Source organism: Ictalurus punctatus, chromosome 9, assembly GCF_001660625.3.
Source record: "Ictalurus punctatus breed USDA103 chromosome 9, Coco_2.0, whole genome shotgun sequence".
Taxonomy (NCBI): Eukaryota; Metazoa; Chordata; class Actinopteri; order Siluriformes; family Ictaluridae; genus Ictalurus; species Ictalurus punctatus.
Genome location: NC_030424.2, coordinates 31,659,525 through 31,672,682, shown reverse-complemented (window position 1 = coordinate 31,672,682; position 13,158 = coordinate 31,659,525). Strand labels below are relative to the sequence as shown.

Genomic DNA, 13,158 nt, shown 5'->3' with positions numbered 1-13,158 from the left:
AGCATGACCACGGGTTCACACACACACACTCACACACACACTCACACACACACTCACACTCTCACACACACTCTCTCACACACACACACACACACACACACAAACACTCACACACTCTCTCTCTCTCACACACACACACACACACACACACACACAAACACTCACACACTCTCTCTCTCTCTCTCACACACACACACACACACACACTCTCACACACTCGCACACACACAGACTCACACACACACTCACACGCAGTCACACGCAGTCACACACACACACACACTCTCACACACAGACTCACACACTCACTCACACACTTGTGCGCACACACACACACACACACACAGACTCACTCACTCACTCGTGAACACACACACACACACACACACACTCACACACACTCACATACACACACACTCTCACACGCACTCTCACACGCACTCTCACACACACTCTCTCACACACACACAGACTCACACACACTCTCACACACTCTCACACACACGCACACACACTCTCACACGCGCGCACACTCACACACACAGACTCGCTCACTCACTCACACACACACACAGACTCACGCACTCTCACACACACTCTCTCACACACACACAGACTCACACACTCGCACACACTCACATACTCACACTCTCACACACACACACACTGTCTCACACACACACTCACACACGCACACTCTCACACACACTCTCTCTCACTCACACACTCGTGCACACACTCAACACACACATCCTCTCTCACACGCGCACACACACGCACACTCTCACACACTCTCTCTCTCTCTCACACACGAGAACTGCAGTAACTGAAATATCAAAAGTTTATCAGAAGTAAATTTTAGCATTTTAAAGTAAAACGGTTTAAAGATTTGATTGTGTTTAATGATTCGTATTTTTTAATAAAAAGCGTGAACATTTATAGATGAATCAAAAAGATAAACATAAACGTACACGGTCGTTATTCACGCTCCATCGCCCCGATGGTCTTTACCTGATTTAATATTCTCTCTCCTGATGGGAGGGGTCTGAAAAGCGGAAGCCCCGCCCACTCCTACTCCTCCACCCTCCTCTGCTTACGGAAGGATGACGTTGGTCGTTATTAAAGACGTGACGGTGGGAAGTGTGTGTGGCGTACGGTTATCAGACTACGCGCTACACGGGATTCCGGAGCACGCCGGGAAAAGTTCCGAATTTAAACCGTTATCTTCTGCACCGACGCAGCTTTCCCAACGCGCCTTATAAAGCCTGCTCTTCATTTCACTCCTGATGTTCAAAATGTCTGAAAATTCAACAACAAATAAGAATAATTACAGAGGAATCTTAAATAATAACAGCAACAACTATTAATAATAATGATTTAAGACCTATATATTTTTAAAAATGATTCTACTGTATGTTTCAATAAAGATCTGATATAGTAAATAATAATTCATATCATTGGAGAATCTTAAAGGCCTGTGAAAAAAAGAAAAAAAAAGTTTAAAGTAAAATCAAGAACCGAATTCCTGATCATGTTTTAATGATTAAAATAACACGTGTTTCAGGATAAATAACTTCTCTCCCCCGTTGTTTATCTCTTCATTACATCGCACCGCCGGGCTGGATGTTTTGAGGAGATGGAGCTGAAGCTGCGTCCTGTGAACCCGCAGCAGGCCGACGCTGTCCTTCATCTCCTCTCGTCTTTATTCTTCTTCTTATCTTCCTCCTGTTTTTCTCTCTCTCCTGATTACACATTCAAATGAACTCTGTACGGCTGTTCAGTAATTACGCACCGCTGCGGTTCTCTCGCGCTCCGTCCTCGGAACAACGTGACGTGAAGTTCGACTTTGAAGGTGATCTTGTGCTGTTTATCTGCTGGTGTACGATGAGACGATCTCCTGCGCCGCGCCCGAGTCATTCCATTTATTACATTATGAAAGGCAGACGCTTTATAGTCCCGCAGGATGTGTGTGTGTGTGTGTGTGTGTGTGTGTGTGTGTGTGTGTGTGTGTGTACATTAGTGATGTAACTTAAGAATTAATGTTAGTGAGGTTTGTAAAAGCCGAACTCTGGATAATGTTACCGTCAGTGAAATGCAGAGACGAGGGACTCGAGTGTCGTTCATTCAGATAAACAGAGGGACGCTCCGAACAAACAGATTAACAGCTGTGTGTAATCGCTGATACGGTGAACTGTTCTCCAGGGTAAGATGTTTATAACATTTATGGAAGGAGTCTCCAGTGTCAGCGCTGTGGAACAGTCAGAGGTGAAGCTGTGACTTTAATTTCAACATCTTCAGCACAGAGTTTACACTCTCTACTGTTTCACTCCAACACACACACTGAGATTACTGTCTGATTAACATGAAGAGAGGGAATAGAGAGAGAATAGAGAGAGAATAGAGAGAGAATAGAGAGAGAATAGAGAGAGAGGGAATAGAGAGAGAATAGAGAGAGGATAGAGAGAGAATAGAGAGAGAGAAGAGAAAGAGAAAGGGAGGGGGAATAGAGAGAGGGAGAGAGAGAGAGGGGGAGAATAGAAAGGGAGGGCGAATAGAGAGAGGGGGAGAGAGAGAGGGGGAATAGAGAGAGAATAGAGAGAGAATAGAGAGAGAATAGAGAGAGAATAGAGAGAGAATAGAGAGGGAATAGAGAGAGAGGGAATAGAGAGAGAATAGAGAGAGGATAGAGAGAGAATAGAGAGAGAGAAGAGAAAGAGAAAGGGAGGGGGAATAGAGAGAGGGAGAGAGAGAGAGGGGGAGAATAGAAAGGGAGGGCGAATAGAGAGAGGGGGAGAGAGAGAGGGGGAATAGAGAGAGGGGGAGAATGGAAAGAGAGGGAGTGAGAATAGAGAGAGAGAGGGGGAGAATAGAGAGAGGGAGAGAGAGGGGGAGAATAGAAAGAGAGGGAGGGAGAATAGAGAGAGGGAGAGAGAGAGAGAGGGAGAGAGAGAGGGGGAGAATAGAGAGAGGGAGAGAGAGAGGGAGAGGGAGAGAGGGGGAGAATAGAGAGAGGGAGAGAGAGAGAGGGAGAGAGAGAGGGGGAGAATAGAGAGAGGGAGAGAGAGATGCCAGTGAGGAAACGGTTAAATTTCACACTTTGATATCACGACTCTTTCTCCCGTAGTTAATGACTGTTTCCCTTCCTGCTGTTCTAATAGCAGCTCTCCTCCCCTGACTCCTCCCCTGACCCCTCCCCTGACTCCTCCCCTGACACCTCCCCCGACTCCTCCCCTTACTCTCTCAACCTCCTTTCAGCAAACAATACTATAAATAATCATTTGAAAATACACAAATTGATATTAATGAAGCTATCTACAGTGGGTATCAAAAGTTTAGACGCCCCCGCTGTAAAATGGCGTTTTAATGAGTAACAGAACGACACTGAGATAAATCACATCAGAACTTTCCCCAACTTTAATGTCAAATTACAAAGTAAACAAATAAAGTGAAAAACAACCAGAAACTTTTTTAGGGGAAAAAAGACGAATTAAAAAGTTACAATCTCCTGTGTGCATAAGTATACACACCCCTAATCTAAGCGTTTGATGTTCTTACACCACTCTGTGGTTTGGGGAAGAGTCTCTCAGCGTGCCTCATCTTAACTCTGTAATATTTCCCCCTCGTTCCTCCAGAAACATCCCAGACCCGTCAGACTGTGAGGCGTCTCCTGTGCACCGCCCGCTTCAGGTCCCCGCGCAGATCTTTAGCTGGATTCAGGTCTGGGCTCGGGACAGGTCTTTCAGGAACGCTGATCTTCTTGTGGTGAAGCGCTGCTTTGTTGATGGGAACGTGCTCCGGGTCGTTCTCGTGCTGAAAGGTGAAATTCCTTTCCGACTTCAGTTTACTACGGACACCTGAAGGTTCTGCACTAAAACCCACTGGTCTTTGTAGATATTCATGATTCCTCCAGCTCGATAAAAGCCCCGGTTCTGTCTGGAGAGAAGCAGCTGTAACGCGTGATGCTGCCGCCACCGCGCTTCACCCTGGGGATGGAGTTCTTTCAGTGATGCTGTATTTCTGCACCAAACACACCTTCTACAATGATGGAATTATTATAGCTTCTGGAATTGGAACAGGCCAGAACGCATTTCCCCACGTGTGTTGGGGGATTTAGTTGGGTTTGGAGGTTTGTAGTGAGAAAGGGCTTCCGTCTGGCCGTCCCACATCGTCTCCCAGACGTGAAGAATACGAGAGATTGTTGTCACGTGCACAGAGAGGAATCAGAACTCGTTCCTGCAGCTCCTTTAACGTTGCTGTAGGTCTCTCGGCAGCCTCCCTGGTAAGCTTTTGTCTTGTCCTTATACATTTTGGAGGGATGTCCTGTCCTTGGTGATGACCTTCACGGTGTTGTGTACATCTAATGTTTTGTAAATCTGAAGGATCTCCCTCCACAGTGAGGCCCTGTACATGCTCTGTGAGCTCACTGTGGACCTGTGAAGAAAATCCTACAGAAGCAGCTGGTCTTTATTTGGGTTTTTAATCGGAATCATTTCGTTAAAGACAGTTGTATAATAATAACTTCTGTAAGTGGGAGAGAATGTGATTGGTTCATTCTGAACATAGCCACGCCCTCTAGTTATAAAAGTCTGCACACACTCGTACACCCGGGTTATTGTCACTTTTATATTTCTCCTGTTTTTCCCTAAAATGTTTATGACAAATTGTTTTTCACTTTTTATACATTTATAATTTTCACATTGAGGGGGAAAAGTTCTGACCTGATTTATCTTAGTTTAATGTATTTTACATCACAAAAACCGGCATTTTAACAGGGGTGTGTAAACTTTTTTTATATCCAGTGTAACTGTTTACTCAAGAGCAGAAAAATTGTCTGTAGCTTCACCGACGTTCCACAGCATTAAATGTAACGATAAACGGATAAAAAGTCAGACAGGCTATCTTACTCTTCTTAGTTCAATAACACGTTTTGCTTTTATACGTTTGTGTAGAACGTCGAAGTCCCTGCGAATGAGCTGTTACTATAGAAACGATAACGTGTGCGTTCCACCGCGCCGAACTTTACTCTCCGTGTTGTGACAGTATTGTGCGGTAACGAGCCCCGCCCGAGTTAACCTGCGCACGTGACGACGCGGACTCTCTCTTCTCTCTCGGCCTGTTCTGAGACCTGACTAATAATAATAATAATAAAAAGAGCGTGCGAGTGACTTCCGTTAACGAACACGGCAGCAGGACGTTATCTGCGTGCGCCACTTTCCCCCGTGTAAGCGGTTTGTTTATTCTTCACGCGACCTCCACGCTGTTAAATTAGTCCTCACGTCACAGCGCGCGTGTGTGTGTGTGTGGGGTGCACGATGAACACACCGTTCTACATTATATACATTATATAGTGTTTAATAAGCGCTAATAAAATGCACAGAGGTGCGAATGTTCTGTTCAGAAAGTTTCACTTTTTAAAGATGACAAATATTTAAAAAGCAGCGTAACGTTGCGTCAGTGACCGCGTTCGGGTCCGTCGCCGACCGCGTTCTGTCCAGGTCCGTGTGTGTGTGTGTGTGTGTGTGTGTGTGTGTGTGTGTGTGTGTGTCCACAGTAGAAACAAAAAAATGTTGGATATGAATTCCTCTGAACTTGAACGGTTGACTCCGATCCGGCATGGAAAGGAAGAAAAATCCCTAAAAGCATAGTGTGTGTGTGTGTGTGTGTGTGTGTGTGTGTGTGTGTGTGTGTGTGTGTGTGTGTGTGTGTGTGAGAGAGAGTGAGAGAGAATATCTGTATTGTAAAACCACACACTGCCGCATTATGAGGTCAGCGACATTTCCTTCTCATTAAGCCTGTCCTTTAAGTGTGTGTGTGTGTGTGTGTGTGTGTGTGTGTGTGTGTGTGTGTCATGACCCATCTGACTGATAGTGTGTAATGAGATGCTTATAGCATGGTGTGTGTGTGTGTGTGTGTGTGTGTGTGTGTGTGTGTGTGTTCATTTACTCCTTCAGGGCTGTAAACAGTCACAGTCTCTCTCTCTGTTTCCCCCGTAATCTCTGCCTGTGAGAACGAGTGTAATAACATCAAAATGTCAGAGTGCAAGGCGGAGTCAGAATCAGAGGGGTGGAGTCAGAATCAGAGGGGTGGAGTCAAAGTCGGGGGAACGGCAGAGTCAGGGCAAGTGGCCGAGTCAGAGTGAGAGAGAGAGTCAAAGCAAGGGGTGGAGCCGGAAGAGGGGACTGAGACAGAGTGAGAGATGCAGTCAGAACATGAGGCTGAGGCAGAGGCAGAGGGAGGGGTAGAGTCAGGACAAGATATTTAGGAATAAAGGAAGAGTCAGGGCAAGAGGCAGAGACAGAACAAGGGGCATGGTCAGGGTGAGAGGCGGAGTCAGCACTCAGTGGTACAATTTCTAATGCTGCAAGTGTGTGTGTGTGTGTGTGTGTGTGTGTCAGTCCTGTAAATTAAAACCATTCAGAGCCACAGACAGATTAACTCTCTCAATCTGTCTGTCTGTCTGTCTGTCTCTCTGTCTTTCATTGCTCCGTCACGCTCACGTGTGATCATATTAACACACGTGAAGTTTTCATAAGGAGCCTGAACGGAGTTTAACGGAGCGGTTTATTAAAACAAGACGAACGGATAAAAGATAAATATTTGAGTGAGATGTGAGGGGCGTCGCTGAAACGTCATTCAAACGCCGCAATCTGATCAAAATAAACACCTTTCAAATGATTTACAAAGGAATAAATACACTGAGCTCCTGCACATACAAATCTATACAAATCTATTAGTGCAGCGTGTTTAACGGTGGACGTCGTCCCGGAGCAGCGGTGCAGAAATATATACACCCAGGATAGAGATGTTAAAGGTATGAATTTATCACTAATGAGCAGACAGAGGAGACGTGGTGAGGAAAAACTCCCTGAGACGATATGAGGAAGAAACCTCGAGAGGAACCGGACTCAGAAGGAACCCGTCCTCATCTGGGTGACACCGGATAGTGCGATTATAAATAAATACACCCCTTCTATAAATATACTAATAGTGCAGTTGTGTAAGCAGGAAATTCTTTACAGTTTCTACAGGAAGTCTGTTGTGTTGAACTTCTGCACTGTTCACTGTTGGAGACTCGAGTGCAGAACTGTTTGTGGTGATTGTAGTACTAAAGCTATCATAGTATAACCGTTCATATGAACTGAGGTCCAGAGCATCTTTATGGTGTTTAAGTGGAACCGTCCTCAGTGATCTCAGTGATCTTTATACTGCACCATGTGGGGCATCCTCAGCAGCAGCATGTGACCTCCAACTGATGATCCAACCAGAAGTAGGACATCAGGACGGATCAGACAGGTCCGGAGATCAGAAGGGGTCAGGATCACTGGCATCTCAGGAGTATCATGTAGCGAGAGAGAGAGAGAGAGAGAGAGAGATTATTAGGTATGGTTGTTGTCCTGTAATGGTGAAGGACAGTGGAGTTTGCGTGAGTGAAAGCAGGGACTCCGACAAGACTAGCTATGACATCATAACTAAAAGGGAGAACCAGAAGGGAACACAGACATGAGGACTCCCTGGGACATAATGCAGCCAGTCACTGCACCATCAACACACCTGGGTGAAGGTGTGAACGTGGGGGGGGGGGGGTCAGCATCCAAACATCCCAGTTCACCTCAACACTCTCTACCTGTGATCCTCTAGATCTGCTCCTTTACCTAACAACAAAACTATTCACAACAAGCTTGAGTAAACAAATACGTTTTAATCCTGGACTTAAACACTGAGACTGTGTCTGAGTCCCGAACACTAATTGGAAGACTGTTCCATAACTGTGGGGCTCTATAAGAGAAAGCTCTTCCCCCTGCTGTAGCCTTCACTATTCCAGGTACCAACAAATAGCCTGCATCTTTTGATCTAAGTAGGCGTGGAGGATCATAGAAAACCAAAAGTTCTCTCAGGTACTGTGTCGCGAGACCATTTAGTGCTTTATAGGTCAATAATAGTATTTTATAATCAGTGTGAGATTTCACTGGGAGTCAATGCAGTGGGGATAAGATCGGGGTGATGTGGTCGTATCTTCTGGTTCTAGTGAGGACTCTAGCGGCTGCATTCTGGACTAACTGGAGTTTGTTTATATTCCTACTGGAACATCCAGACAGTACGGCATTACAGTAATCTAGTCTAGAGGTGACGAATGCATGAACTAGTATTTCTGCATCATGTAGTGACAATATGTTTCTTATCTTAGAAATATTTCTGAGCTGAAAGAAGACTATCCTAGTAATATTATCTACATGAGCGTCAGATGATAGACTGGAGTCAATAATCACTCCAAGGTCTTTTACTGCATCGAGACATTAGACGCTAATGCTACATAGTATAGCTGCTGCTAGCTAAAGAACTAGCAGCTAGCAAAATCTCTGCACAGAATTTACGCACAAATGCTAACCACATGCTTTCACTATCAGCTAGCGAACTGTGCAGCGTGTTAAAATGACCTTATGATCAAAGAGTGATTCAAACCGTTTTTAGGGCTTTGCAAAAAAACGTTACCATTTTAATATCCTTTAGATAATTTATTTATTTTTTTTTTAAACTATTTCTTTGAGCAAATCTTAGATGAGGGAGAAGCTGGGATTTGTTTAAAAAAGTTTCGGCTCATGTGCTGCACATGAGCAGTTAAAAAAAACCCCACGGATATTGGTCTGGATGTGGAGAAAGATCTATTTAAAAAAGAATCTTGTTTAATTCAATTTATTCTGACCTTTGTTTTAGAGTCACAGATCACATCATGACTCACTGTTATTATTTTGCACTCAGTGCCTCGGTTCATTTTAAAGGCGCAGACATTACACACGCACACACACACACACACACACACCGAGTCCTCTAGGGATCCGCTACAGCATAATCAAGATAAATCACACAACTGATTTTTCTAAAGAGGACGTTCTTCCCCAAACGAGGAATGCTTCATAGTTTTATAAGCTCACACGTTTTCTGTAAAGCGTCATCCTCGCTCGCAGCAGTGTGTAAGGTTTAGATTAAATCCTGAAACACACACACACACACACACACACACACACACACAGGAGTGTATAAATAACACTGCACTTCATTATTGGAAGATACACACTCATCAATCTCTAAACCAAAATACAACGTTCAGGCATCATTACATCACATTTTGACAAATATATTGATCTTATACAGGCCTTATTACGTCACGTATACTTATGCAGGCCTTATTACGTCACGTATACTTATGCAGGCCTTATTACGTCACGTATACTTATGCAGGCCTTATTACGTCACGTATACTTATGCAGGCCTTATTACGTCACGTATACTTATGCAGGCCTTATTACGTCACGTATACTTATGCAGGCCTTATTACGTCACGTATACTTATGCAGGCCTTATTACGTCACGTATACTTATGCAGGCCTTATTACGTCACGTATACTTATGCAGGCCTTATTACGTCACGTATACTTATGCAGGCCTTATTACGTCACGTATACTTATGCAGGCCTTATTACGTCACGTATACTTATGCAGGCCTTATTACGTCACATTACTCAATATGTTGGCTTACATATGTAAAATACGTGCCTTATGGTCCAAAAAGGGTGCGAGTCCTTAATGGCCGTGTCGAGTCCAGAAAGTAATTAAACTGAAAAAAGATTTGAAATTGCGATTGTAAACTGAACACTGATCTTAAGTTAATATTTTAACCTTCACAAACCCATATCAACATAAATGCAACAAAAATACCTCTATTACATCTTCCCATTGCTATTTAATATTTATATTTCATGTCATCAGCACCTCAACTAGTTTCCTATCAAAAAATGGCTTCAAAGAAGATTTGATATAGAGGTATATGTAGAACTTTTATTATATTACACGTGTATGAAAATATAAATGTTTAGTTATTGTATCACCTGATATGGTGTGGTCCAGTTCAGGTGAGATTTCAGCGCTGCGTCTCCTCCACAGTTATATAGTCTGAGAGAGAGAGTACAGAGTACACTTACATTCAGCAGCAGCTCATAACAACAAGCTTCATGCTTTATTACTGCTTTTAATCTGTCTATCAGTCACAAAACACTCATTTCTGTACACAGATCTGTTCTTATCACTTTTATTTTCATTCCTAACATAAATAAATAAATCCTTATCATCAGGGTTTATGATATTTACTACGTTAAGACGTACATTTCACATTGTAGGTGAAATTGAAGACTGGAGTCAGTACATGCTGATGTTTAGGGGCGGGCGATACGATACCATCTTATTTCACCTTAACGATACGGTTTCTCAGGTAGGTCCATCAGTGTTCAAGTTAGAAATAATACGGAAACTGAATAAAGCGATTAAATGTGAGTTCAGTGTGTGATATATGACAGGTTATTCCGTCTAATGAGGGATTTTCTGTGTGTGTTTAGTTGTGTGATGAACATTAATGACGCACAGCAGCAGGTTTATTAGACTGCTGTCACTTTAAGACCTGATGCACAGATCCGATATACTGTACTGACACACCTCCCGTTTCCCGACTGTTTACACTCACTTCATACCGACTGTGTTTACATGAACACTCGCCCAGACCTGCATTTCAACATGATGTGTGTGTATTAATTTCACCGTCCAAGCGTAATAAACAGTAAAGAGAGCTCAATTCGGTTCTCGCACGATGAGGCGGCTTTCTGTGCGCTTCAAGTGTGTCAGGGAGACATTCGTTCATTTCTTATCTTCATTTTATTCTGATTTATTTATTTTTTATCTTTCTTTTCCTGTCACACATTACCTGGACTTGACTGTGTATGTCCGAGTGCGTAACATGTCCGAGTTCGTTCATAATCGGACTCGAATCCGAGTCCGGGATCGAGTACCCCAAGTCTATTACATACACAGTGTGTTAGCAAGCTAGCAAGACTTAACTAACCATGTTTACGTGAAGCTAGCATTGGCTAGCTAGTAGCGGGTAGATTCATGTGCATTAGTAGGTAACTCTGAAGTGTCCAGTTCTCTTGAAATTACATTTTTAAAATTGCAGATAAATATTTATATGTGGATTTTTAAAAATGATTAAAACAAACTTTCTCAGAACTTTTGAGAATGGATATGTATGGCATGGATATGTATGACTTTATATGTTAGCGGTGTAGGTATAACTGAGCTGATGCTAATAAAGACAAAACCGTGGTTTTACTGTGGCTTTAGCTATGCTTTGACAGGTTTTGTGGTGTTTTTAAATAAATCTCTGAGGAAACGTTCATGTAAATCCAGACTCTGATACTCAAATCGTGCTAGCAGGCTAGCTAATACTGACACAATGATATGGGCGTGCTTTAGATTTGCATGCTCATGCATATTTATAGATTGTTGTATTTTTATTCTGGTTGAAATATTTTCCTAGACCATTTTTCGTTCTTTTTGGACATTAATGAATTAATAACGTGTTAATTTTCTAAATTTATTATTTTACATAAGCTATAATTGCGTTAAAAAAAAAAAAAAAACCCGGACATTACAATGGAAATATTTGACCCTCCTTTAAAAAAGACAAAAATGTCTAAACATGTTAGTTGTTTATTAAAATAGTTTTGTTAAATATATTAAAAGTGTTTTGTGAATTATTTTAGCGGTTTAAAACTTTAATTTTATTTCTCCTCACGGTTTCCGCCAGCTTTCCGAACCCGCTTCGGTTAAACTCCGTTTCCCATGATGCACCGCGGCGCTGTCATGGCTGCGCACTGACGGCACTTTGTGGCACATGTGGAAGAAGGAAAACAGGATTCAGAAGCCGCGGATGAAACGAATAAACACACAGAACAGAGGAGTTTGTGAGTAGTTTGTTTCACTGAGTTACTCCGCGGGGATTGAAGTGGGGTTTGATTATCGGAGCGCTTTGTTCGGCTCGGGGTTGGAGGCGGAAGAGAAATGGAGCAGACGGAGCAGATGGAGGCGGCGGTGCTGAGAGGATTCCTGACGGAAAAAGAGAGATCCGAGTGGAAACAGAGCTTCTCTAACACCACAGGTAACACGCTGAGGGCAGGATGGAGGGATGAGAGTGGAGCTGTGAAGGGAAAACCGCAGGGATGAGTGGGAATGCTGTGGCAGTGTGGCACTTAGTGTTATTCTTATTGTTGTTGTGTTTCCTAAATCTTTGTATGTGTGTAAGAACCCGTCAGGATGGTGCTCATGTTTTACTCGAACCGTGTGAGAGAGAGTGTGTGTGTGTGTGAGAGAGAGAGAGAGGGAGAGTGCGAGTGTGTGCGCGTGCGCAAGCTTATATCTGTATTATCCGTGCACGGAAAATTGAGCATGCACTGTGCAGAAGAAAAAGAAGAAGATGATGATGATGATGAAGAAGAAGCTGGAAGCAGGACTCGACATCCGGTGCATGTCAGATTTCCATATTAGAGTTCAGCTCGCGCATTTTGCTCGTGCTCTCTCTCTCTCTCTCTCTCTCTCTCTCTCTCTCTCTCTCTCTCTCCCTCTCTCTCCCTCCATCACTCTCTCCCTCTCTTTTGAAAAAAAATGTAAATAATGCATGAAATCAGGGGTTTCTGTATTTTATTGTGCAGAGCAGGTCATGTGATATTGTTACTTAGAAGCAGTTTTAATTTAGCGCATCCATAAGGATGCTTGGCTGTGGAGACGGTTGGTGCTGATGCTGGTGCTGATGGAGTGAAATGAGATGAAGGGATGTTGCGCTTGAAGGTATGTGAGCGGTTTGTGGAGTGCTGATGCTGACATGCATGTGCAAGGGATGAAGGATTAAACCAGACATCATGTCCCAGAGTGTGTGTGTGTGTGTGTGTGTGTGTGTGTGTGTGTGTGTGTGTGTGTGTGTGTGTTTAAGGAGACGTTGAGGGAGAGGAGGATGCGGTGAAGTCACTGTGGACTGGTGTGCTCCGATGTGCTCGCTGAGGTGCCGTTTAAAAACGGTTAAAGCTCTAACATGCTTTGGGAAACTAGTCATGCCCGTCCTGTACGGTCAGACTGATCCGTGATTAGGCACGTACCCATCATCAGTTGTACGATATACCACAATATCTGATTTTACCGTAGAGGCTTTAGAATCTCATCGTTGCCTACATGGCTCTGTGTTCCACCGTAAACAAGGCTCGTTAGGGAGACGGCATTTTCAGGCAGCGTTTGCACTCGAGATGAAAAGTCTTCCCAGTTCTGAACATACACCCTCTCATC

At 43.5% G+C, this 13,158-nt stretch overlaps 1 protein-coding gene across 1 annotated transcript in view; it reads left to right on the top strand.

Annotated features, from left to right (window-relative positions):
- The first annotated feature begins 11,659 nt into the window (after window positions 1-11,659).
- The window catches only part of ttc27 (tetratricopeptide repeat domain 27), a 90,044-nt gene continuing 88,545 nt past the window's right edge, over window positions 11,660-13,158 (top strand). Inside the window, exon 1 of the mRNA XM_017475638.3 lies at window positions 11,660-11,983. Coding sequence (XP_017331127.1) covers window positions 11,887-11,983 — 97 coding nt within the window. The 5' untranslated portion in view covers window positions 11,660-11,886. The remainder of the gene's footprint in view (window positions 11,984-13,158) is intronic.